This window comes from Puma concolor, chromosome D1 (assembly GCF_028749965.1).
Source record: "Puma concolor isolate L17-30 chromosome D1, mPumCon1.1.hap2, whole genome shotgun sequence".
In the NCBI taxonomy this organism is placed as follows: Eukaryota; Metazoa; Chordata; class Mammalia; order Carnivora; family Felidae; genus Puma; species Puma concolor.
In genome coordinates, this window is record NC_141676.1 from 45,886,816 (window position 1) to 45,912,383 (window position 25,568).

The following is a 25,568-nucleotide window of genomic DNA, read 5'->3' on the forward strand; positions in this document are numbered from 1 at the left end:
CTCAAAAGATACCCTATACTAACTGATGAGGAAGCACAAAACAGAAATTATTAAGGTAAGCTTTCTTCTGTATGTGGAAGTACTTTCTGTGTGTGGAAGAAAAAGAACCTAACAAAATTGAAGGGAGGTTGCTACTCAACTTAGGAACAATTCCACAGTGGAGAGGAGACTTGAAAAATGGAACAGTTGCTACATTACAACAACAACAATAACAACAACAAACTGGCTAAACCAAGGAGACATTAGGCAGGAAGACTTATCACTGGGAGTTGAATTCATAAAGCCAATCCATGAGTTACTCTAAAATTATCTGTTAGCTACATTTCTTTGTAAACAAAGAAAGGAGGTGCAGAATTAGAAGGTTACAAGCTCTTTCTCAGAAACTTAGATGTTTGGATATACCAATTGCTAAAAGAGAAAAAGTAAGAAGCTTCATTAACTTCTACATTCAACTTCTCCCAGAGATATTAAACACTTCTGACTACTGACCTGTTGAGACCATGAGGTAAACATCTGGGACCATCTAAGAAATGGGAGTTAGAAAACAGAAACCAGGGAATTACAAGAATGTCTTGGTAAGCTCCCATTCTTATTTTACTTATTTTCTTACAATCTGTCTGTTTCCTCACACTGATTAGCAGGAAAGCCTTAAAGAAAAAGACTTATTATGTGCTTATTTTAGGAGAAAACTTGGAGAAGCAATGAATACTCTATAGTGCCCTTTGGAAGAAGATAATATGAGAAAGCAGGGGACAATAACTGAAAGTGGATAGGATTTGGGGGACGAAAGAAGGCCTAAGGGAAACAGACAAGAAAAAAAAAGAAGCCCACAGGGCTATTATATGAGGATTAACAATTATGTTATGTTATATGAGGATTAACAATTATGTTTAGATATGATGTACACGGGAATTTTCTATAATTCTAGTCCATTAAAGAAGAAAAGACCCTACTTTTTGTTTTTGCTCTGATTCTGTTTGTTTGTTTCACTTTATGAGAAAGCGCAGCCCGAAACAAATGAAATCCTGGCCATGCAGACTTTATCGTGGATGAGCTGTTCAGAGACCTTCCTCCAACCATCACACCTGGTCAAAAGTTCAAGCTCAACACTGACTTCACCATCAGTCATGCAGATATAAATCTATACAATAAGCAGCACAGAGTAGGTATGTAAAAATTTGTTGAGTAAGAAAGAGATAAATGTACACATACGTGTAGGTGGAGAGAGAGAAGTGGAAAGAAAGAGAGAGAAACTGAAATAGACCAAGAGACACATGTAAATAGATAAAACTTTGGCTCCAAAGTTTGGGGATCAAAGCAAGTGTGTATAAATTTAAAACAAACATACTCTAAAGAATCAATCAGTTTCTTGGGATCCACAGGAGGTGGATAGACTACTTCATCAATATGCTTTCGATTGCAGTAGGCATACGCTGTTGATACATGCATGAATACTTCCAGATTCTTCATTTGTTGTGCAAGGAGAATAAGCTGACGTGTAGCAATCACATTTAACTGAACAGCATCTCTGTAAAAGAAAAAGTGACAATGAAAAATTGGGAAGCTTTCCCAGTGAAAAATTCGAAAGGAACTGATTTCACCTACTAAAAAAAAAATTAATTTCCATTAGGAAGACAGAGATTTTGGTTTCTTTACAACTGATCCCTTAGGTCTGATTTTGTGTATTTTATTTCAATATAAAGAGCATCCATTCTATCCGTTGTGTTTAAAAAGAAAGATTTTCTGATTATAAAATAAATCTTATAGTAGTATTTAAAAAATAAAAGTACAAATTAAAATTTTTAAATAACCCAGAAATAAAAACAGAAAACTTCAGTCTTTGGCTTTTATACATACATTTTGAAGCCATGTTAGACTTCTCTTGTACTTTGATTTTTAGAAATATACTGTTTCAGGATGTAGAATAACACAAGAGAAGAAAGCAGAATGGTTAAGTAATTTTAAAATTGTAAGGCAGAGTCACCAGTAAGGCTAAAACAGTCAAAGAAAACTCAGACACATGAAGTTATATTATAACATATAATCCAGAATAAGTTTGTTTCCCTGTGTAGTAATTAATCCAAACACTTTAAAGACTAGCTTATAAAATTCAAAGGGGTATTATAATAAAATGGGTACATTTTGTCACAAGATTCAAAAATGATCCATGTATTATTCTATTCTTGAAATTTATTCAAAGTAAATAATTTCACAAATGCAAAAGTAAATATGTAGAAAACTAATCAATGAAGCATCATCTAGTAATAGTGAAAGCCTAGAGAGCCCGGATATTCACTATGAATGAAATGAATAAACTTCAACAAAGTAGTATTTTATTACAATCAAAGAAAAGAGTCATTTAAAATAATTATATGAGGGGCGCCTGGGTGGCGCAGTCGGTTAAGCGTCCGACTTCAGCCAGGTCACGATCTCGCAGTCCGGGAGTTCGAGCCCCGCGTCGGGCTCTGGGCTGATGGCTCAGAGCCTGGAGCCTGTTTCCGATTCTGTGTCTCCCTCTCTCTCTGCCCCTCCCCCGTTCATGCTCTGTCTCTCTCTGTCCCAAAAATAAATAAAAACGTTGAAAAAAAAAAAATTTAAAATAATTATATGACAACTATAAAAACATGGGATATCTGCATGAATATTTTTTAAATATACACATTATAAAAAGTAAAGCAGGATTAAGAACAAGACTCTAGAGTAAGACCTGGCTTCAAATTCTGACTTGGCCTACCTATCAGCTAGCACTGGGTGACCTTGCATCATCAGTCAAGCACTCAGGCCTCAGTTTCCTCACCAGTAAATGGGAACTATAACAGAGTCTACCTACTAAGATTTGTATAAAATTAAATGAAATGAAAAGCTTGCAAGTATTTAGCATTATTCCTCAATAGGCACTGAAACAGGCATTCAGTAAATATTACTAAAGGTAATGAGATGGTGGATAGTTTTGCTTTCTATTAACCTTTTCTATTAAAATTTATAGCTTGTTACTTGAAAGGGGGGAAAGTTGATATAATACCAGTAATACTGTGCTAAAACTGGCAAAGTAATACATTGTTGATAACTACACTGATAAAACTGATCCAAAAGAGATTAAGACAAAGTAGTAGCAGAAAGTATAAAAAGGATATAATTACTCATCTAGTTAACCTACTGAAATTATCTTGGAGGAAAATCTTGACCTAACACTAATTTTTCAAAGAAAGAAATAAAAATTCCCTAAATTTGCTATATCTAGGGAACAATACATAAATTATGGCATATCAACATGGTGGAATACCAGCACATCACAAAAATTTTAACAATGAAAGAAATTAGAAATGTGGAAATTGTTTCCCTAAATCAGAAATTCTACGTTTACGTTTTATGTTCAAAGAGAGACAACAAAAGAATTTGTTTTAAAATAACAATCATTGGTTTTAAGTACTTTCCAGAATTCTTACATTTTCAGTACTTAAGAAGAAAACAAAATCCAATTATTCTTTTAAAAGGCCAGGATAGGTCACCAATAGAATCTGGTCCACTTGACTCTAAAGCAGGGCTTTGATGTCTATCGCCTTTGCACAACAGTGAGGATGGGGAGGGTACTGATTTGGAAGAGGTGTACAGAGAATATTCTGTTACGGGTTCCTGAGGACAGGACAACAAGTTCTGGGTCACCAAGAACAAGAAATAATTCATGAGAGAAAAACTCCTGTGCATTATTTTTTCTTTAAATTTAATAGAATCCGAGGGTTCATGAAAACATACTAGAAGGATTTTTTTTTTTAAATGAAATAATTGGTTTGAGATTTACAACCAGGAGTATAGCTTTTTTCTTCCTTATCTCAAGTGAGGTGGGAGGGAATCTGCTCAAATGGAATTCCAGCAAAAAAGACATTTCACAGAGAAGATACAGTCCACTGGACTGTAAGGCAATAAGCTATTTTCTTTTGCATTTGCAAAACAATGAAGCTAGGGAGAATAGTGTTTTGGGAGCAGTACACAAAGGATATTCTGTTACAGGTTCCTGAGGACGGTGACAGAATTTCTGGGTCACTGAAAATAAGGAATAACTTCAAAGAGAACACTTGTGTACCTGTCTACTACTCCTGTACCTGAGAGCCCAAACCTGAAGGCATATTATGCCCCCATAAATAACTTTTAGTATCTCTGCAATGCTATAATCTCGCTCTATTTTACCACCATTCAATTTCTACTCCATTGAACTTCAGGCTGAGACCCTGACATGTTAGATCAGAAAGCATTTAATACTAAAAATATAGATGTGTGTGTGTGTGTGTGTGTGTGTGTATAAAATATTCTCATGGTTTGATTATATGGAGTCATAAATGCATCTTAAATAACATTAGCTTTTGGAAGATGGGGCAAAATGAACAAATCTTTATAACTATGATCCCTGTCATTAACATGGACATAGAAGCCATTTCAAAAAAAAAAAGGAAGAATTCAACTTTAACTGCCAATATATTTTCTTGTTCATCTATCTTGTACAGACATTCTGGACTGTTCAAAATTTGCATTGATAGGGGCGCCTGAGTGGCTCGTCTGTTAAGCGTCCGACTTCAGCTCGGGTCATGATATCATGGTTCATGAGTTCGAGTCCCAAGTCAGGCTCTGTGCCGACAGCTCAGAGCCTGAAGCCTGCTTTGGATCTGTGAGTGTGTCTCTCTCTGCCCCTTCCCCGCGGCATTCTGTCTGTCTCTCTCTCAAAAATAAACATTAAAAAACATTATACAAAATACGTGTTGATAATACTAAGACCTTATACCAGAAATCTCATGCTTGCCATGACAGACACCTGAGAGCTGATTAAAAATGTGGACTGGGGCACCTGGGTAGTTCAGTCGGTTAAGAGTCTTGATTGGTTCAGGTCATAACCTCACAGTTCCATGAGATCACGCCCCACATTGGGTTCTGTGCCGATAGCACGGACCCTGCTTTGGGATTCTCTCTCTCTCTCTGCCCCTTCCTTGCTCATGCTCACTCACACTCTCTCTCAAAATAAATAAACATTTAAAAAAAAAAAAAAAGAAAGAAAAGAAAAAATGTAGATTGTTGGACCTCACCCTCAGACACCTTGTAATGTCTGAATTGAAGCCTAGAAAATTATATTTTAAATAAGCTCCCCAGGCCATTCTGATATCTCTTTCCTCCTTCCCCACTTCTGAGAAAATGCTTCCTAAGTGAGATCTCACCACTACTACTGCTGATTTTTTTTTTAATTTAATGAAGATGCAGACACAGATGTCTAGGGACCAATTAATCAATCTTAAGGTAAGAGACCCAGACGTCTATAATTTAAAATCATACCCAGAGGTCTTGCTACAAATTAAGATTCCCGGGTACTATCCCAAACCAGAGGGTCTGAATTTTGCAAGTATAGTCTAAGATTCTGCATTTTTAACACGTTTTCCAGGAATTCCTAAGATTCATAATGCATTGTTAAGTGGAGAGTTGATGCCCTTAGACTCAACTTAGCTTCTTGATCTCATCATCCATCTTCACTTCTACTCCTTTCTTGACACCTACTCTCCTATTCATAAAGTTCATAGTCACATATTGTCATGTTCCAATTGCTACATCTCTGACATCTCACACTAGTTTCTTGATACTCTCCTACTCTCAACTCCAAAGGCCCTGTCCGACCTTCACTTTCCTTATTCCTTAGGGGCACCAAAACCCAGGATCAACTATTTAAGAAACTCCCTTCATTATCCTCAAAATCACTCTCTCATCTTTCTCAGGTCAGTATTTCTTTATAATGCATAATCTTGATACCCACTTTTTCCCACCTCAAGGTTTATAAACCACCATATCTAAAACTAAATGAGCTCTACTGGCTCTCAATTCTCACAGCACTTAATGTATGTTCTTCAGTAACTCCTTATTTTCTATGCTTTATTATGGTTATTTAAGCAATCTATCTCCCTTATTAGACTATATGGACTTTGCAAACAGGATCTCTGTGCAATTTATCTTGGTTTCTCCCAAAATACTGGGTATAATATTGGAAGTATAATCTGGGTTATTTTTTGCCCTGGCAATAAAGGCTTTGTGCCATTTTTTATTTGTGGGTTAACTTAAAAAATGATTATAAAGAGTAACTTTTTTAAGCAGTTATTATATACCAAACTACGGTATTTAAAAAAAAATTTTTTTAATCTTTATTTATTTTTGAGAGAGAGACAACGTGTGAGGCAGGGAAGGAGCAGAGAGAGAGGGAGACACAGGATGCGAAGCAGGCTCCAGGCTCCGAGCCATCAGCACAGAGCCTGACACGGGGCTCGAACTCACGAACTGTGAGATCATGACCTGAGCCAAAGTCGGATGTTCAACCGACTGAGCCACCTAAGCGCCCCCTAAACTATGGTATTTTAGAATGTATGGCCCAAATCTAATGTTGCAATATTCCCACTTACATGTTAATATCCATTAAAACTGCTTAACAGAAAACAATAATTTCAATGTAATGACTAAGGTTAGGTCAGTAAATATAGATGCCTTGACAAGGCAATAGAGTTTATAATTCATCTATAATTCCCATTCCACTATGAGATCGCTAGTAAAAGAGAGAATAATGAAAAGATTTCCCTTTCGTTAATGGTAGCCCCGTTTACCCTGAGGAGGATAGACAGAGGGAGAAGGTTCCTTGAAAATTTGGTTCGTAAGTCACTTTGAGGAGTTTCATCCTAATTAATGTTGCCAGTCTGCAAATCAATTTCCCATTTAAAAGCACCTACAGCACAATTATCCAATAAACATATACCTGTTCTTCTTGAAAACAGTTTCATAAGGCTGTGTGAATTTTCTGTTGGTTATGAAAAATAATGAAAGCTAGAACTATGGGGGGAAATATCTGTTAGGTTGACTATTTAATACTAAAAACCTACCTGTAATCACACTATCCAAAGATAAGTGGCAAGTATCGAAAGATGTTATCTAAATACACATATATGTACACACATCTTTTATGAAAGTGAGATTCTACCATACCTCTACTAAGATTCTTTTGTCACTTTTGAATCATGAACACATAACGGCTGCACAGAAACAACTAAAAATAAATAAATTATTATCACCAGATAATAAAAGATAAAGTCAAAGTTAAAACTAAGGTATGTAATTCCAAAGCTCATGTCCTTTCTGGTACACTCAAGTATAAAATGGACTTGCCCACGATATCACAGTGGTAACATTAGCACAGAATAAAATAATGCATGAGAAAATACCCTGAAAACTATAAAGTACAATTAAAGAAATGTAAGTGACTACTACAGTGCCCTCACCTGGAACATAGGCAAAACATATTTTAACGCTTTGGCACTGAACGGTCACATTATATATATATAGTATCAATTAAGGTTTATACTTCTATATAGAAGACTTGATGAGAAATAATCTCAAAACCCTTTATAATCAAAATTTAACTTAAAAACATTCTAGGAAGGCTTTCAAGTAACTGTGAAACCTAAAATAATCTGCACCACTTTAACTGGCATACAATCGACCATACAATTAGATTAACATTATAAAATGGTATTTTTGAACATACCATCAAAAAGAATCCTTTGAATAAGCACCATTTTTCGAAGTACATATTTGTTAGATTTTTTTTTTAAAAAAAGTAAACATTTAAAAAGCTTTTTTCTCGAAAAGGTATCTGGACAGGGGCGCCTGGGTGGCTCAGTCAGTTGAGCATCCGAATTCGGCTCAGGTCATGATCTCACAGTCTGTGAGTTTGAGCCCCGCATCGGGCTCTGTGCTGACAGCTCAGAGCCTGGAGCCTGTTTCCGATTCTGTGTCTCCCTCTCTCTGCCCCTTCCCTGCTCATGCTCTGTCTCTCAAAAATGAATAAATGTTAAAAAAAAAAATTTTTTTTTTTTAAAAAAAGAAAAGGCATCTGGACAGAAGTCCAGGTTATTTTTCTAATTAAACTCATGTCCAATGTAGCCTATCCCTAACACTGCTACCAAGTTTTTTAAAAAAACACAAGGTATGGGGCGCCTGGGTGGCGCAGTCGGTTAAGCGTCCGACTTCAGCCAGGTCACGATCTCGCGGTCCGGGAGTTCGAGCCCCGCGTCGGGCTCTGGGCTGATGGCTCAGAGCCTGGAGCCTGTTTCCGATTCTGTGTCTCCCTCTCTCTCTGCCCCTCCCCCGTTCATGCTCTGTCTCTCTCTGTCCCAAAAATAAATAAACGTTAAAAAAAAAAAAAAAAATTAAAAAAAAAAAAAAAAAACCACAAGGTATGACTTAAGTTTATAAGCCATTTTATCTTATGCTACAAAACCTGAGCCTAATCTTTTTCTAATTTTCAGATGGGTATGTGTGGAGTGGAAAAATAAATCTGCTGGGGTATAGGCTTCTGAAAAAGTGGAGGAAGAGGAAACAAACACTATTAGTTGTTAAAACTAACACTCCTACTGAAGGTAAATTTCTCTTTCTTCTACTCTGTGCTTCCCTGCCCTACACTTAAATTCATGGCAACTTCTTCTAATACACAGACACTAGCTATCCAATGTTTTTAAATTGATAACAAGGAGAAAAACTCCTTTAACACTCTTTAGGTCACCAAAAGCTACAATTGACACAGGGCAAACAGTTTCAAATCACTTTCAAAACAATTTGACTAAAAATAATTCAAATAGATCTTTTAACCATGTTGAAGTTCACATATCATATAATATCTTTACTTACCTTAAATTTTCATTAAACCTTACTGTAGCTGCACAGTGGAATATAATATTGATAGAATCTATGATGATCTCTTTATCTTCTTCACTAAGAGCCAGTTTAGGTTGGGTGAGTTCACTGTTGATCGCTATAACTTTCTCTCTAAAATCTGGATTTTCATCTCTCAATCTGTCAAAGAGCTATCCAAGGGGAAAAAGTATTTTAGGGCAGTATTTTTCAACTTTCTAAAACCCATTAGCACCCCACCAAGGATCGCTATTCTTAAAATGCCAGCTAAGTTCATCCTAAAATTTCTATTTTTAATTGCCATCATTCTGTATATAAAACACCCTATGAAGCCCACATTATTATCCCCATTTTACAGATGAGGAATCTGAGATATACAGAGGTTAAGTAAGTTGCCAAGGACACAGAGCTGGTAGTTTGCAGAATTAAATCTGAACTGTTCACGCCCTTGCTGACTAGATTATATTGCCCCTCAGACTTAAACAGTACAGACATTAGGACAATGTTTAAAATGATCATTCAAATTTCTAAAATCCAGATCTTAATATATCACTTCATTTTATTTTTGGTTTTACTCCATTTCAGTTGATTACACTACAATACCATTATTCGTAGTCTACATAAAATCTGAGACCAAATTTTAAGGGAAAAAAGAAAGTACGTTGAAGGAAAAAAATACTGGTAAGCAAATATGCAGATCAGACTCTGGACAAACTTGAGAAATAGCATATATACAGGATTCTAACCCAAAAATTCAATATTATTTAAGTATTCCAAAAGGAATAAATTAACTAAAGATTCAGTTACATCCCAAAATGATTACAATGTAAGGGCACATTCAGTTGTGAGTCAAATTTAATTTTTCATCCCAGATTTTACAGAAGAACACTGATGCTATCTCCAGATCCCTCCTCTATTACACTTTGACTCTCCATTTCATTTCAAGTCCATACTTGCAGTTTAAGCAGAGATTCTCGATCTGGAAAGAAAGTCTATAGACAGCACATATAATTTTCACTTTCACTTCCCTTCCACTACTGTTAGCTAGTGACTTCAATATTAATGTGTTCTTATATTAATTATTACATATCTACCAAGTACTTCATATGAGCCAGGCACCTTCTAGACACTGAGAAAACAAAGCAACAATCTTTGCCTCAGGCTCTTTAGAGTCTGATTGGAAAAATCAGACAAACGAACAATTAATAGACAGTGTTAAAGGTAATAAAATAGGGTAATATTACAGTGCTATGGGACTGCATGGGAGAAACAACTAACCGAGCTGGGGAAGGACCAGAGATTATAAAGTTGAAGAACAGTGTTCCAGGCACAGAAAGCAGCATGTATAACCACCTGAAAGTGAGACAGCATTTATGTTTGGGGAGTTAAAAAGAAGTCAGTATGACTTGGCCAATGACTCAACATGAGGGATAAGGAAATGTGAACTCCACAAGGACAGGGACCACATCTACTTTGCTCAGCACACAGGTTGTAAATAGCCGAGCACCTGGCAAGATGCAGACATGATGAACACGCTTGTTAAGTGAATAAATTCATTAGGTGGAAAACACTGGAAAAACAAGAAGTACAGTTACAGAGATACAAGTTCAGTTTTCTGAAGGATGGGTGTGAAGTGCCCATGTGGCATCCAGAAGACAGGTCTACTAGAAACAACTGGCTCCGTGGGTCTGGAGTTTAGGGAAGAGAAGAGCCAGGCCACCCAAATAGACTTTACTACCCCCACACAGGTAGCCCTGGGAATAGACGACCACCCAGGTAGCAGTAGTGATGAGCACCCAAGGTCCAGACTAGATGAAGCTTTTTCCAAATCTAATTTAAAATACAACCATTTGTCTCACATAAAACAGAAGGTGCTGAGTAATCACCTAACTGGATCTAGACGAGATCAAGGCCTAGGACAGAACTCTGTAGAATATCAATATTTAAGGGGCAAGCAGAAAAAAAGCAACCTGAAGAATGATCAGAAAAGTACTTTTAACACCTTGAATTTACATTTTTCATTCTCTCAGATTGCCAAGGACCTTTTAACTCCCCATCGTATCAGATATCTCCACCACCAAGACAGGCTCATGCTGTTTCACAAGTTACATCTCAAACCTGATACTCTTCCCTTTCTAGCTATTTGTTCAATACTATGTCTTCCGGTGCTTTTAATTCACCGGTACCCCAATTAGTTCCTCCTTTACTATGTTCACTAATGCCCTCTTTGATATACTTTATTCCCTTTCTAGAATTTATTTTGTGGTTAATTATTTTAGTTAATCATCACCATCTTAATGGAGTTTCCTTTCCCAGAGACATTCATCAGTGGTTCTCACCTTGGGGAAATTGTACCCCCCAGGGAACATCTGGTGACATCTGGAGACATTTTTGATTGTCACGACTGGGAGTGTGGGGGGAAGGGGCTTCTGGCATCTAGCAGGTGGAGTCAAGAATGCTGCTGATCACCCTACAATGCACAGGACAACTCCTGATAATGAAAAATTATCCTGTCCAAAATGTCAACAGTTTGAGAAACTGTACTATAAGACAATGTCCCACTACAGCATATGCTCCTAGCCTATGCTCTTTACTCCTGTTTCAAAATCATAGCAGGCTTTACCTTTAAGTTTCTTACTAACTTCAAGTATGCATTCATTGATACTTGACATAAAAAGAACTCATCTTATTGATTTACTAGCAATGCTATATACATAATGGGGAATGAGTGGCCTAGGATTAAGTGGCAGGAGGACCAGGAAGGAATTAAAGGCATAGATAAAATGACACAATTTTATGGATTACTTTAGTCAAAATTTAGACAAATATATAAGGACAAAGTATCTTTTTATTGAAAATAATGGTCATATGTTTTGGTTAAGTCACATAAGTTCAATAAATTTCAGGCTTTAATAAGCGTAAGGTATGCTTTCTCTTTACAAATTAGACTTATTGGGGAGAAAAGTCTTTAGATCCACTGCCCTGGAGGTCCCAGAGGAGATGCCCAAATCTTTGACATTTTACCCGGGCCCCAGTTCCAACCAAGACATTAACTTCAATATAACTGTTCCTATTTGGTCTCTCTTGACACTTCTATACCCTCTCTTCTCTCTTAAAAACTCTCTAACTTGTAGGCAGTCTTCATCATGGCAAGGATTCTATCTTATTTATCCCTCCATTCAACCCCCTACATCAATCAAGTCAAGTTCCCAGCACTGAATATGCATAGTAAATGTTTTCTGAAATATAAAAAATGAGTAACAATGAATCACCTCCCACTAGGGGAGGGAGTAATCAGGAAGGGAATTAAAGCATACTAATTACAAGTGATTAAAAGGTACTAGATAATACCTAATAACTAAAAACTTACATAGCTACTGTACTAAAATTACTATCAATGAATGTCAGATAATCTAATTCATTCATTCTGAGAGAATTCAAAGCTTAGGATCATGAAATTAATTTTACTCCAGCTCATTTCCATTTTTTTCTTAGCAATATTTTTCTAAAGGTTCAAAATACATGACATATTCTCATATCCTATATTACCCCTCTGTCATCATGTTATTTGTCCAATAATAATATGTGACTTTTCTACTTCCTAATACTGTTATGGGAAGCAATCAGTGCTTACAAATTTTTAAGTGTTATCACAGCACAGTGTTTCACAGCACATTAGGTAGTTAGAAACTACGTCTTCGTTATTATTATTCTGAATACTATTTAAAATATCTAGTAATTACAAACAATATGTTCCAAATATTCTGAAAACACATTAAGTATGTACCATATAGCTATTTTAGAACTTGTTATACAATTTTGCCCATCACAGAGGAAACCTTCCTTTCTCCTACTGATCACAAGTCATATCCCATTTATTACCATCCTGCACGACTTTTTTTTTGGTACTAATTTTTTCAGGACACTGAAGAAATAAACTGAACTGATGATGATTACAGTAATTATACATACACACATTCTTTTCTTTCCTTCAAGTGATCATTTTCTACACTTACCTTGCCACTAATAACTTCTTCTACTCGCTCTTGGGGTGTCTGTCCCGCTTTCTGCCTCACCAAAACATACACTGAATTCACCTTGGGACAAGACCTCAGCAACTTTTCCAGAAGTACCTTCCCTAGGAAACCGGTAGCTCCAGTGAGGAGGACATTCTTGCCTTCATAGTACTCTGGGATTGAAACCATTCTGATCCTAAGGAAAACACAGCAAATAAAGATCAGTTCAAAGATTTGTTACTTCTTATGCACTAAAAATCTCTTGCTATTCAAATAAACAGGCAAAAGTCAAAGTTGAATATTAGCAAAAGGGAACTTTAACCTCTGGTTAACTGTAGTAAAGTGGAAAGAATAACAAACTGCAAAAGTGATTTCTGGCCCCTGTGTTTTCCACCTGGATCACCTCAGACAAGTCACTCACCTTCTCTGGGCCTGGGTTTCTTTAGTCCAGTTTGTACTAAATGACTTCTAAAAATTCCTTCCAGCAATAAGAACTCAAATCTTCAATTAAACCTCAGTTAAATCCTACACACGAATGAATTCTATTTCGCTGTCTCCAAAAGGATTTATAACACCAAATAGAGGTCAGCAGCAAGACTCAATTGTCTAGCTTGTATAACATGGCGGGGTATCACATTCGCCTATCATCACCAGTTGAAACAAGAAGAGGTAACATCAAGTCCTTTCTCTTCCATGTCTGTAGTGACAATATATCCAAAAGGTGCTTAAATCTCCCTTTTAAAAAAGTCATAGTAAGAAATACATGAGCTGAATTATCCCCTTTGTCCAAATTCCACTAAAACAGCAGAAAAGATAGTATACTAAGAGACTGAACAAACAAAAGAACCATGATGAATGGAAAAAAACAAGATGCAGAAGGATTCATGCAGTATGTCACTATTCAAATCTCAAACCCTTTCAAAACAATGCTCTTTGCTGTTCAGAAATGCACACACAAGATGATATTAACAGATGCATGAGAGGGAGTGCAATACAATCAGAGAATAGGAACTTCAATTTATGTTTTCTTTAAGTTAGGGAGTAGATACACGTGTTTTATGTTCTAACTTTCATAATTAAAAAATAATAAATTCATAACATCTAAAGATAAGAAATAGACCCATTAAAGACCAGAAGGGAGGTGCCTAGGTGGGTCAGCCAGTTGGGCATCCGACTTTGGCCCAGGTCATGATTTCATGGTTCTCGAGCCCCGTGTGGGGCTCTGTGCTGACAGCTCAGAGCCTGGAGCCTGCTTCGAATTCTGTGTCTCATTCTCTCTCTGCCCCTCCCCAACTTGTGCTCTGTCTCTGTCTCTCAAAAATAAATGTAAAAAAAAAATTTTTTAATAAAAAAAAATAATAAAATAAAATAAAAACTAGCAGAATGGAGAGAAGGAAAGAGTTTCTAGAAGAAAAAGATGAGACTAAGAAAAGCCATAGCAGAAGAAATAGCAACCCAAGCAAAGCAAGCATAGGAAAGGACTTATAAAGAGGCAAGAAATGTCCCAATTCCCTGAACAGAGAACACCAAGCCCAGAATCAAGAAACTGAATTAAAAGGGTGCCTGGGGGGCTCAGTCAGTTGAGCGTCAACTTCGGCTCAGGTCATGATCTCACACTCGTGGGTTTGATCCCCATGTGGGGCTCTGCACTGATAGCTCAAGAGCCTGGAGTCTGCTTTGTATTCTGTCTCCCTCTCTCTCTTCCCCTCCCCCACTCGCACTCTGTCTCTCTCTCTCTCTCAAAATAAATAAACATAATAATAAAAAAAGTTTTAAATAATAAAAAAATAAATAAACTGAATTAAAGCATAGGGAAACCAGGGGCACCTGGGTGGCTCAGTTGGTTGAGTGTCCAACTCTTGGTTTTGGCTCAGCTCATGGTCCCAGGGTCCTGGGATTGAGCACCGCGTTGGGGTTCTGTGCTGAGTGTAGAGCCTGCTTAAGATTCTCTCTCTCTCCCTCTCCCTCTCCCCCGCTTGTGTACACTCTGTTTCTAAAATAAAAAAATAAAATAAAATAAAAGTCATAGGGAAATCAAGGGAATTAAAGGATTGCTCACAGAACAGCAGAGCCACTCAAGACAGCCTTACTTCCGGTATAAACTTGAGTTCCCAAGGCTTAGTATCCAGATCTGCTGAGAAGAACATCCAGCATGGGTGCTAGGGACAAAAGAAAAGCAGGGCTGAGCCTGACATTGCTCCAGACATCCACAAATGGTGGGGGAGGTGGAGAATCAAGAGAGAGGAAACTAAAGCAACGAAAGAAAAAAGTCTCAAAGCACTTGAGCCCTAGAATAAATTTTAGGTCCTAAGCCTATCTATCTGGCTGCTGTTGGCCCTTAAAACAAATTCACAAAGGGGCGCCTAGATGACTCAGTCAGGTAAGCATCCGACTACAGCTCAGGTCATGATCTCACAGTCCGTGGGTTCGAGCCCCACATCAGGCTCTGTGCCTGCTCAGACAGCTCAGAGCCTGGAGCCTGTCTGTGTCTCCCTCTCTCTATGCCCCTCCCCTGCTGATGCTCCATCTCTTTCTCTCTCAAAAATAAATAAACATTTAAAAAAATAAAAAATAAAATAAAATTACTATAAAACTTCAGGCGACTGGGTAGCTCAGTCGGTTAGGTATCCAACTTTGGCTCAGGTCAAGATCTCGCGGTCTGTGAGTTCGAGCCCCACGTCGGGCTCTGTGCTGACAGCTCAGAGCCTGGAGCCTGCTTTGGATTCTGTGTCTCCCTTTCTCTCTGCCCCTCCCCCACTCATGCTCTGTCTCTGTCTCTCAAAAATGAATAACGTTAAAAAATTTAAAAAACAAATAAACTCACACAGGATTCTGCATCAGTAATCTCATTTAGAGAAAAGCTCTTTTGGAAAAACAGACCACAAAAAACTGAGAGGAAGCCAGCCAGTATCAGCCCCCAAAACCAACCACCCTGATCCTTCATAAACATGACTAGATAACCAAAGATCACCAGATATTTAAGAAATACCTAACAAAATTAAGAAGAACCAAAATGAAAAGCAACAGAATCAACCACTAAGGAAACAAGGGCAATAAAATTTTAAACAGAATTTAAATTCTAAAGAAATTCTCCAAGCCATTCACAAAAATACTGCATCCATAAAATAGCAAAGTACATGAAAAAGGAACAGAAGAATAAGAAAGCACTTGAAAATCCAAAATCCAGATGTATAGAGAAAATCCAATAAACACATAAATAAACTATTAGAATTAAATGAAGTTAAGAAGGTCGCTAAATACGAAGTTTATATGGAAAAAAGCAAATGTATTTCTATACATCAGCAACACGGAAAATGAAGTAACAAAAAACTGGAACCACTTAAGATACCATCCCAAACACCAAAACACTATGGAAAACAGCAAGTATTAAGGAAGACACAGAGAAACTAAAACCCGTGCACATCGCTTGTGGGAACGTGAAATGGTTCAGCCGCTATGGAAAAGGTAGTGGCACCTTAAAAAGTTAAACAGAATTATACAACCTTGCAGTTCCATTCTGAGGCATACGCCCCAAAAACTGCCAACAGGTACTCGAACAAGTACATGTACATGCGTGTTTACAGCACACTGTTCACAACAGCCAAACAGTACAAACAGCTCAAAATGTCCATTAACAGATGAATGGATAAAAAAATTATGGTATATACACCTACAGCAGAATACTATTCAGCCATAAAAAGGAATGAAGACTTGACACACACTACAATCGAGGAATGAGCCTCAAAAACATACTAGGTGAGGGGCGCCTGGGTGGCTCAGTTGGTTAAGCATTCAACTTTGACTCAGGTCATGATCTCACAGTTTGTGAGTTTGAGCCCCGCATCAGGCTCTGGTGCTGACAGCTCAGAGCCTGGATCCTGCTTCGGATTCTGTGTCTCATTTTCTCTCTGCCCCTCCCCCAAGTATGCTCGCTCTCTCTCTCTCTCTCTCTCTCAAAAATAAATAAAAATGTAAAAACAAAAAAAATTTTTTAATTTTTTTTTTAACGTTTTATTTATTTTTGAGACAGAGAGAGACAGAGCATGAACGGGGGAGGGGCAGAGACAGAGGGAGACAGAATCAGAAGCAGGCTCCAGGCTCTGAGCCATCAGCCCAGAGCCCGACGCGGGGCTCGAACTCACGGACCGCGAGATCGTGACCTGAGCCAAAGTCGGACGCTTAACCGACGAGCCACCCAGGCGCCCCCCAAAAATTTTTTTTAAACATACTAAGTGAAATAAGTCAGATACAAAACATCAATACTACAGGATTTCATTTATATGAAATATCCAGAATAAATAAATCCATAGAGACAGAATGCATACAGGTGGTTGGCAGGGGCTGAGGGGTGGGAGAGTGGGCAGTGGAGACAAAATGCTTAAGGAGCTTTACTCTGCAGTGATGGAAATGTTTTGGAACTAGATGGAGGTGGTGACTGCACAACACTGAACTGTACTACATTGTTCACTTTAAATTTTTTTTTTTAACGTTTATTTATTTTTGAGACAGAGAGAGACAGAGCATGAACAGGGGAGGGTCAGAAAGAGAGGAAGACACAGAATCTGAAACAGGCTCCAGGCTCTGAACTGTCAGCACAGAGCCCGATGCAGGGCTCGAACTGCGAGATCATGACCTGAGCCAAAGTCGGACACTTGACCTACTGAGCCACCCAGGCGCCCCTAAATTGTTCACTTTAAAATGGTTCATTATATTGTGTAAATTTTACCTCGGTGAATTATATGTTTTTAAACTACCAGAAGGTAGAAGTAAATCTGAAAGATATTTGAGACCTCTATTCTGAAAACTACCAAACACTGAGAGAAATTGAACAATACCTAAATAAATGAAGAGATTTACTACATGCCTGGATTAGAAGACAACTTCTAAATAAATGAAATGTCAACTCACCATCCTTAGGGTCCATACAATCCCAATCAAAACCTAAGCTGTTTTTGTGGATGGAAACTAAGACCCTAAAATGTTACGGAAATACGATGGGCCAATAATAGCCAAGACAAGTACTAAGAACAACAAAGCTGGGGAACTTCATTACCGTATATCAAGATGTATTATAAAGCTGCAGGAATGTGGTACTAGGACAAAGAATAATGCAGGCAATTTGCTATCCATATAGAAAATGAATTTTGGGGGTCCCTTACTGGCTCAGTCGGAAGAGCGTGTGACGCTTGATCTCAGGGTCATGAGTTCGAGCCCCATGTTGGGTGTAGAGATCACTAAAAAAATAAACAAATAGAAACTTAAAAGAAAAAAAAAAGAAAATGAATCTTGACTTCTACCTCACACTACACACAAAAAATGAACTCCAGATTGACTATACACTTAAATGTGAAAGGTAAGATAATTACAGGCCTAGAAAATGACAAAGAACATCTCCATGATCTTGGGGTAGGCAAACATTTCTTAAGTAGGACACAAGAAGTGCTAACCACAAAAGAAAAATATCGATAAACTGGAGGACACTAAAATTAAGTTCATCCCATAACACTGTAATAAGCAGAAAAGACAAATTAGAGGAAAAGATATTTGTGGTATGTATAATAACAACTGATTACCACCCAGAATATATAAACAACTACAACTCAACAAGGAGAAGAGAGAAACTGATAGAAAAATGGGAAAGGCTTGAGGCAAACATAAAGGAGAATCCAAATGGCATTACCAAAGAAGATCCAAATGGTCAATCAGCACATGAAAAGGAACTCACCATCTGTAGTTATCGAGTTAAAATCACAATGTGATCCCACTACACTGTCCCCAATATGGCTAAAATGAAAAAGACAAGACAATACACAGTATCGGTAAGGATGCAGAGAAACTGGACCGCTCACCTACTGCTAGAGGAAGTACAGACAGGTTTAACACTTAGCAAAAGTGGCATTCCTACTAAGGCTGAACATTCATATATCATACTTCACAATTCCACTTCTAATTATATACCCAAGAGAAATGAGTATATACATTCACCAAAAGACTCATCAACAAATGTGTTCATGGGAGCACTATTCCTGTTAGCCCCAAATTAAAACAACCCCAATGTTTGTCAATAGTATATTGTATAAATTATAGCATATTCACACAATGGAATATTAAAAAACAATGAAATGAAGGAACAATCACTACATACAACATGGATGAGGCCCACAAGAACGCTGAGCCAAAGAGGCCAGACACAAACAGTGTATACTATATAATGCCACTTACATAAAGTTCAAAAACAGACAAAAACCCATCAGTTAAAAGAATGGTTATCTTGCAAAGAAGAGGCAGTGACCAGAAGAGGGTGGGAGGGGGCTTCTGGGAGACTAGTAATGTTCTATTTCTTGATGCAGGTTGGCTCAGTTTTTAAAAATTCATTAAGCTGTACACTCAGGATTTATGGACTTTCTGAATGTATGCTACATGCCAATAAAAAGTTTACTTTAAAAAATAAAAACCTCGTGTGACCATAGGTCTTAGTTTGCCTGGAACAAAGCTGGTTTGTACATGCTATCCCACCTGAATTCTGAGTATAGCCCTCTGAAGTGTTTTAGTTTGCACGGTAAATTATATGGTTACTCTAGTTATAACCTGCTTCAGGTCTAAGCAAGACTATTTCAAGATTTCAGTGACCGAAAGCCTAATTAAAACTATAGCCCACTGAAGGGAGATATGAAAAAAACTGTATCAATATACCTAATAAATCCAGTAGGTATTGATAACAACTATATGCTGATTACAAATGTTAACCACAGTGTGCTGAGAATATGACCTAGAACAAGTCATCTAATTCCCTCTCTGAGCTTCATTTTCTTCATATGTAAAAATGTATTCAATAAACATTTCTTAAGTACCTATTAGATACCAGGCACAAGAAAGTTTTCCACAGGTGTACATATGCATTTAAAACAGAAAAAATATCAGGCAGTTTTTCCTTTAATAATTGAGGGTTTATAGCCTGAATATGCGATTGGCTCAACCCTAAACTAACACAACTACATATTTTTTCCCTCATCTACAATGACGTCTTTCCTCTAAAGCCTCAAAAGCAAATCTGTAAATAGAAAATTTTTACCAAACTTAATTCTTTCTCCTCAAGCGCAGCAGTACAAAGCCTGCTTGCTAAGACAGTTTCAGGATGAAACTGCTTCTTACCAGTTTCAGGTACTGTTTACATGTGAGTTACACGATTTTCTTCACAGAACGGAATTCCCATAAATCTCCCACTTTATCACAATGTCACCAAAAACTTTACAAGCACTAGGCATTTTCAAACTCTAAGTATCCTTGATTCCCCCCATCCACCAATACATTTATTTCACCCTACTGCTAACTTATTGACAAAGCCAGCACAAATGAGAATTCTTTTAAGGCAAGTCCAGACTTGTAACATGTTCCACATAGCCCTGCCAATGTAGCCAGAAGCTACTAGAAAATGCCAGGAAAGAAAATGCTGCCAATCCTACAGCATGCTGTTTCAATTTCGACTGTGTGAGTTCTACATAGCAAGACATCAAAAGCTATCATCTGCTGAAAAACAGCTGCAGCACTGCAATGCTGAGGAAAAACCGCAACATTATCATTCCTGCGTGCTGGGGCGGAGGGGCTATAAAATGTGACTCATATTTATTTTTACTGTTCTTGAGCTGCCTTCAAGAAAACATCACTTAGCAGTGGCAGCTGAGTATTTTCTTTAAAAAATACCTTATCCTCACAGAACTACAACAAATAGTACTAAAATCTGTATGGAATCACTTAAGACCCCAAATAGCCAAAGCAATCTTGAGAAAGAAGAAAAAAGTTGGAGCTAGCACAATCAACAGATTTTAGGACACACCACAAAGCTGCAGTAATCCAAACAGGATGGTACTGGCACAAAAACAGACACACAGGTCAGTGGAACAGGATAGAGAGCCCAGGAATAAACCCATGCTCATATGGCCAATTAATCTATGACAAAGGAAGCAAGAACACACAATGGCGAAAGACAGTCTCTTGAACAAATGGTGTTGAAAAAACTGGACAAAAGAATGAAACTGGGCCACTTTCTTATATCATACACAAAACTCAACTCAAAACGGATTTGGGGCGCCTGGTGGCGCAGTCGGTTAAGCGTCCGACTTCAGCCAGGTCACGATCTCGCGGTCCGTGAGTTCGAGCCCCGCGTCGGGCTCTGGGCTGATGGCTCAGAGCCTGGAGCCTGTTTCCGATTCTGTGTCTCCCTCTCTCTCTGCCCCTCGCCCGTTCATGCTCTGTCTCTCTCTGTCCCAAAAATAAATAAACGTTGAAAAAAAAAAATTAAAAAAAAAAAACGGATTAAAGATCTAAATATGAGACCTGAAACCATAAAACTCCTAGAAGAAGAAAACATGAGCAGTAATCTCGTTGACTTCAACCTTAGCCATATTTTTCTACATGTCTCCTCAGGCAAGGGAAACAAAAGCAAAAATAAACTACTGGGATTACACCAAAATAAAAAGCTTTTGCACAGCAAAGGAAACCATCAACAAAATGAAAAGGCAGCCTACTGAATGGGAGAAGGTACTTGCAAATGATATATCCAGTAAGGGGCTAATATCCAAAATACATAAAGAACTTCTACAACGAAACAAACAAACAAACAAACAAACAAACAAACAAAGAAAACAATCCGTTCCAAAATGGGCAGAGCACCTGAATAGATATTTCTCCAAAGATACAGAAATGGCCAACAGGCATGTAAGATGCTCAACATCACTAATTGTCAGAGAAATGCAAATCAAAGCCACAGTGAAATATCACCCCATACCTGTCAGAATGGTTAGCAGCAAAAAGACAAAAAACAACAATGTTGGTGAGGATATGGAAGAAAAGGAACCCTCCTGCACAGCTGAAGGGAATGTAAATTGGTGCAACCACTATGGAAAACAGTACGGAGGCTCCTCAAAAAATTAAAACAAAATTATCCTATGATTCAGTAATTCCACTACTGGATATTTACCCAAAGAAAACAAAAACGCTAATTCAAAAAGATAATGCACTCCTATGTTCTTTGCAGCATTTATTTACAATAACCAAGATATGGAAACAACCTAAGTCTCCATAGATGAATGGGTAAAGAAGATGTGATATACGTATAAAATGGAACATTACTCAGCATATCTTGGCTAGAGAGTATTATGCTAAGTGAAATAAGTCAGACAGAAAAAGACAAATACCATATGATTTCACTCATATGTTGAATCTAAAAAACAAAACAAACGAACAAAAAGTAGAAACAGGCCCATACACACAGAAAACAAACTAGTGCTTGCCAGAGAAGAGGGGTGGGGTGATAGGCAAAAACAGGTGAAGCAAGAGTGAGAGGTACAGGGTTCCAGTCATGAAATGAATAAGTCACGGGGATGAAAAGTACAGAATAAGGGATTTAATCAATGGTACTGTAATAGAGTTCTATGGTGACAGTTGGTAGCTACACTTGGGGTAAGCAGAAGATAATGTATAAAGTCACCGAATCACTATGCTGTACACCTGAAACTAATTTAACATTGTGTGTCAACTAAAATTAAAAAACAAACAAACCTTCTCTTACGGTTCAAAAGTTAAAGAGGCAGAAATCTTTCAAAACACCAGTAAAAATGCTGGGTACCAAATGTTTCTAATCTTTCAAGGTATTCTTGCCAAAGTGTGTTTTCCTAGTGCTTTTATATTATGTATTTATATTTACATTAAGAAAACATATTACAAATGTACTTAAATGAGGATACATTCACTCACTTCCTATGTTCACTCACTTGAAGTCCAGATGGTACCACTTTGAAGCCATGAGATCCTAAGATAAAATTACTACTCTGAACCTGTTTCCTTATCTGTAAAAAGGGAACGTGAAATAGGTCTTATGGGCAAAAAGGGCCTGAAATGGCCACTAATGGAGAAACCACACAGAACTTTCAAGATAGCACTCACTCAGTCAATATAAACTGCACCCTTGCAACGTAACGGTACTCTCATAATAAATGTCTTAATATTAGTGGAAAGCTAATCATGCTGTCTCATTAGTTTTAGAAACTTGGTTAAGATAAATAAGTAAAGAGCAGATCCTACACCTCCCATTTCAACTTTTTTTTTTTTTTAAAGAGTTCTTTCAATAGATAAAGCTATTAAAGTGAGAGATTAGGGTATTAGAATATTCAGAAAGCCACAACAATCTAGCAAAGAAAAAAAAAAAAAGCAGCTCTTCAGTACCAAGAAATAGGAATTCCTTTCCTTGAATTAGAGCTGAAAACTGTAATTAAAAGTCTTAATATTCTGTCAAGTAGTTATTTCAGACACTTGCTAAGAAGAAAGACAAATGTGAACAATTATGTGGAGAGCAGGGCAAGGTAGGAAGAAGGAATGAGAGGCAATTCCAAGGGCCTGAAGCCAAAGTTTGACAGAAGACTCACCAGTGATGACAAAAATACGTAATAAAAATAAAGGAAAAGGAAAATCTATTACGCACAAAAAGCTGTATCTCTCATGCTTTCAGATATAATTTTCCACAAGCCTCCTTAATAATTTTCTTGCCTTAGGTCACTCAGCACACCCATGGGCAGAGCCAAATTTGAAGCAGTATCTTCACACTAAATCCCACATTTTGCAGGGGGGAATAAAGTTTCTACTTGCCCTTAGTGGTGAGGTAAAGGCATCAGCTCACTGATAAGGACTGAGTGCACAGCACTGGAAAAGAGGTTCAGAAAAAGTACAAAGTTGGAAAAGATGGTCTTGAAGGTCTGTTTCATTTTGCACAATTCACTACAGGAGTAAACAGAACTGCATTTTTCCCTACAGGGCCTTCAGACATATGATAGACACAAATCTGCTCCACAGAAAATGTTAACATGAAAAAAGGCAAATTCTGGTAGAAGAATTCTTAAAATTCCAAATCATTTGACAATAAAAGCAGAAGAGACAATAAAAGCACCCATCCACCTGGGTGGATCAGTCCACTCTTGATTTCCACTCAGGTCATGATCCCAGAGTCATGGGAGCCTGCTTAGGATTCTGTCTCCCTCTCCCTCTGCCCCTCTCCACTGCTCGTACTCTCAGTAATTCATTCATAAATTCACACATACATTAAAAGGTTGATGGGCCAAACTAGCAACACAAATAGAAATGTAACTATTAACTGGTCAGGTAGACTCTTAATTAAAATTTAAAGGCAATTAGATTTACCAGGATTTCCTTGAGGGCAGCCAACAAAGAGAACATAATAAGTTGGTCCATCAAACAGAACTTGACTCAAAGACCATCTAGATGGGCTTAATTATTTTCACTATCAGTCTGAATAAAAAGACATTATCCTCAGAAATACTCGTTTATCAGGCGCCTGGGTGGCTCAGTATGTTGAGCACCTGACTTTGGCTCAGGTCACGATCTTGCAGTTCATAAATTCGAGCCCCGCATCGGGCTCACTGCTGTCAGTGCTGAGCCCACTTCAAATCCTCTGTCCCCCCTCTCTTTTGCCCCTCAAAAATAAATAAGTATTTTTAAAAAATAGAAATATGCCCTTATCAAAGGTTAGTGGATTTATTTCCAACTCCACTGCACCCAGCCCACTGCCAACACCTTACCTAGATAAAATCGTTCATTGGAATGTTAGAAACAAAAAACCCAGGTCAGTAGAGGTGGTAAGACAGGGTAGAATACAAGATGCTCTGGGGTCTGTCTTAAGATAAGCAACAAATTCGGGGCGCCTGGGTGGCGCAGTCGGTTAAGCGTCCGACTTCAGCCAGGTCACGATCTCGCTGTCCGTGAGTTCGAGCCCCGCGTCAGGCTCTGGGCTGATGGCTCGGAGCCTGGAGCCTGTTTCCGATTCTGTGTCTCCCTCTCTCTCTGCCCCTCCCCCGTTCATGCTCTGTCTCTCTCTGTCCCAAAAATAAAATTAAAAAAAAAAAAAAAAAAAAAAGATAAGCAACAAATTCAAGCATGTTTCTGCAGGTATCTATACCAAAGTAATCCTATGGATCAGTGAACTTTGAAAACATGTATTGTACTTAACTGCCTGTGAATAATAGTAGTGTTGTGTGAGGGAGCATGGTGGATCAGAATATACACTTAACTATGTCACTTTGCCATATGGATTACTGTGAGCAATCGAGATTTAACAGATACAGAAACAAGTCTTCCCTGAACTTCCCCTATCTGATTAAAAGCAGAAACTTCTGAGAAATGAGGACTGCCATGAAGACTCTGAGGGAGTTTTATGGTCATGAAGAAGATGTAAAGTTAGCACTGAGATGAGTCAGCACCAACAAACGTTACTAAAATAACCCTTATCTTCTATTACTTTTCTCATATATTTACCTTCCTACAATTCACTGCTTTTAGAAGCCCAAACTCCTTTTCCTTTGTCTAGTCACTTCTTCATAATGTTTTTGCACTTTTAATTAACTTCATTTGCTTTTTTATTTTAATTCCAGCGCAGTTAACATACAGTGTCATATTAGTTTCAAGTGTAGAACACAGTGATTCAACAATTATATACATTGCTCAGTGCTCATCACAATAAGTGTACTCTTTAATTCCCATTACCTATTTCACCCATTCTCCCACCCATCACTTCATAATTTATCACCCTTTGTTAATATGGTATATAAGCTCTCAAGTCTAACCACCTCTTTTTGGTTTTTCATATCTTTTCTGTGAAGCCCTAGCCCACATAAAAAAAAAAGTGTTTATTTATATAATATATAAATACACACACACACACACACACACACACACACACACACACACACACCCCTCTCCTCCTGTTAATCTGGCTCTTGTCAGTTTAATTAACAGGCACCAGCCATAGAACTCAAGAGGGGAGAAGAAAAGTTTTTCCTCCCC

At 37.8% G+C, this 25,568-nt stretch overlaps 1 protein-coding gene across 4 annotated transcripts in view; it reads right to left on the bottom strand.

Moving 5' to 3' along the window:
* Positions 1–25,568, bottom strand: part of FAR1 (fatty acyl-CoA reductase 1) — a 79,989-nt gene that overhangs the window by 24,881 nt on the left and 29,540 nt on the right. For all 4 annotated transcript variants that reach the window (XM_086677922.1, XM_025929193.2, XM_086677920.1 and 1 more), the window contains 3 exons: positions 12,720–12,915; positions 8,701–8,876; positions 1,349–1,528 (listed from right to left, as the gene is read on the bottom strand). In XM_086677922.1, the coding sequence (XP_086534048.1) occupies positions 1,349–1,528; positions 8,701–8,876; positions 12,720–12,908 (545 nt within the window). In that variant the 5' untranslated portion in view covers positions 12,909–12,915. The remainder of the gene's footprint in view (positions 1–1,348; positions 1,529–8,700; positions 8,877–12,719; positions 12,916–25,568) is intronic.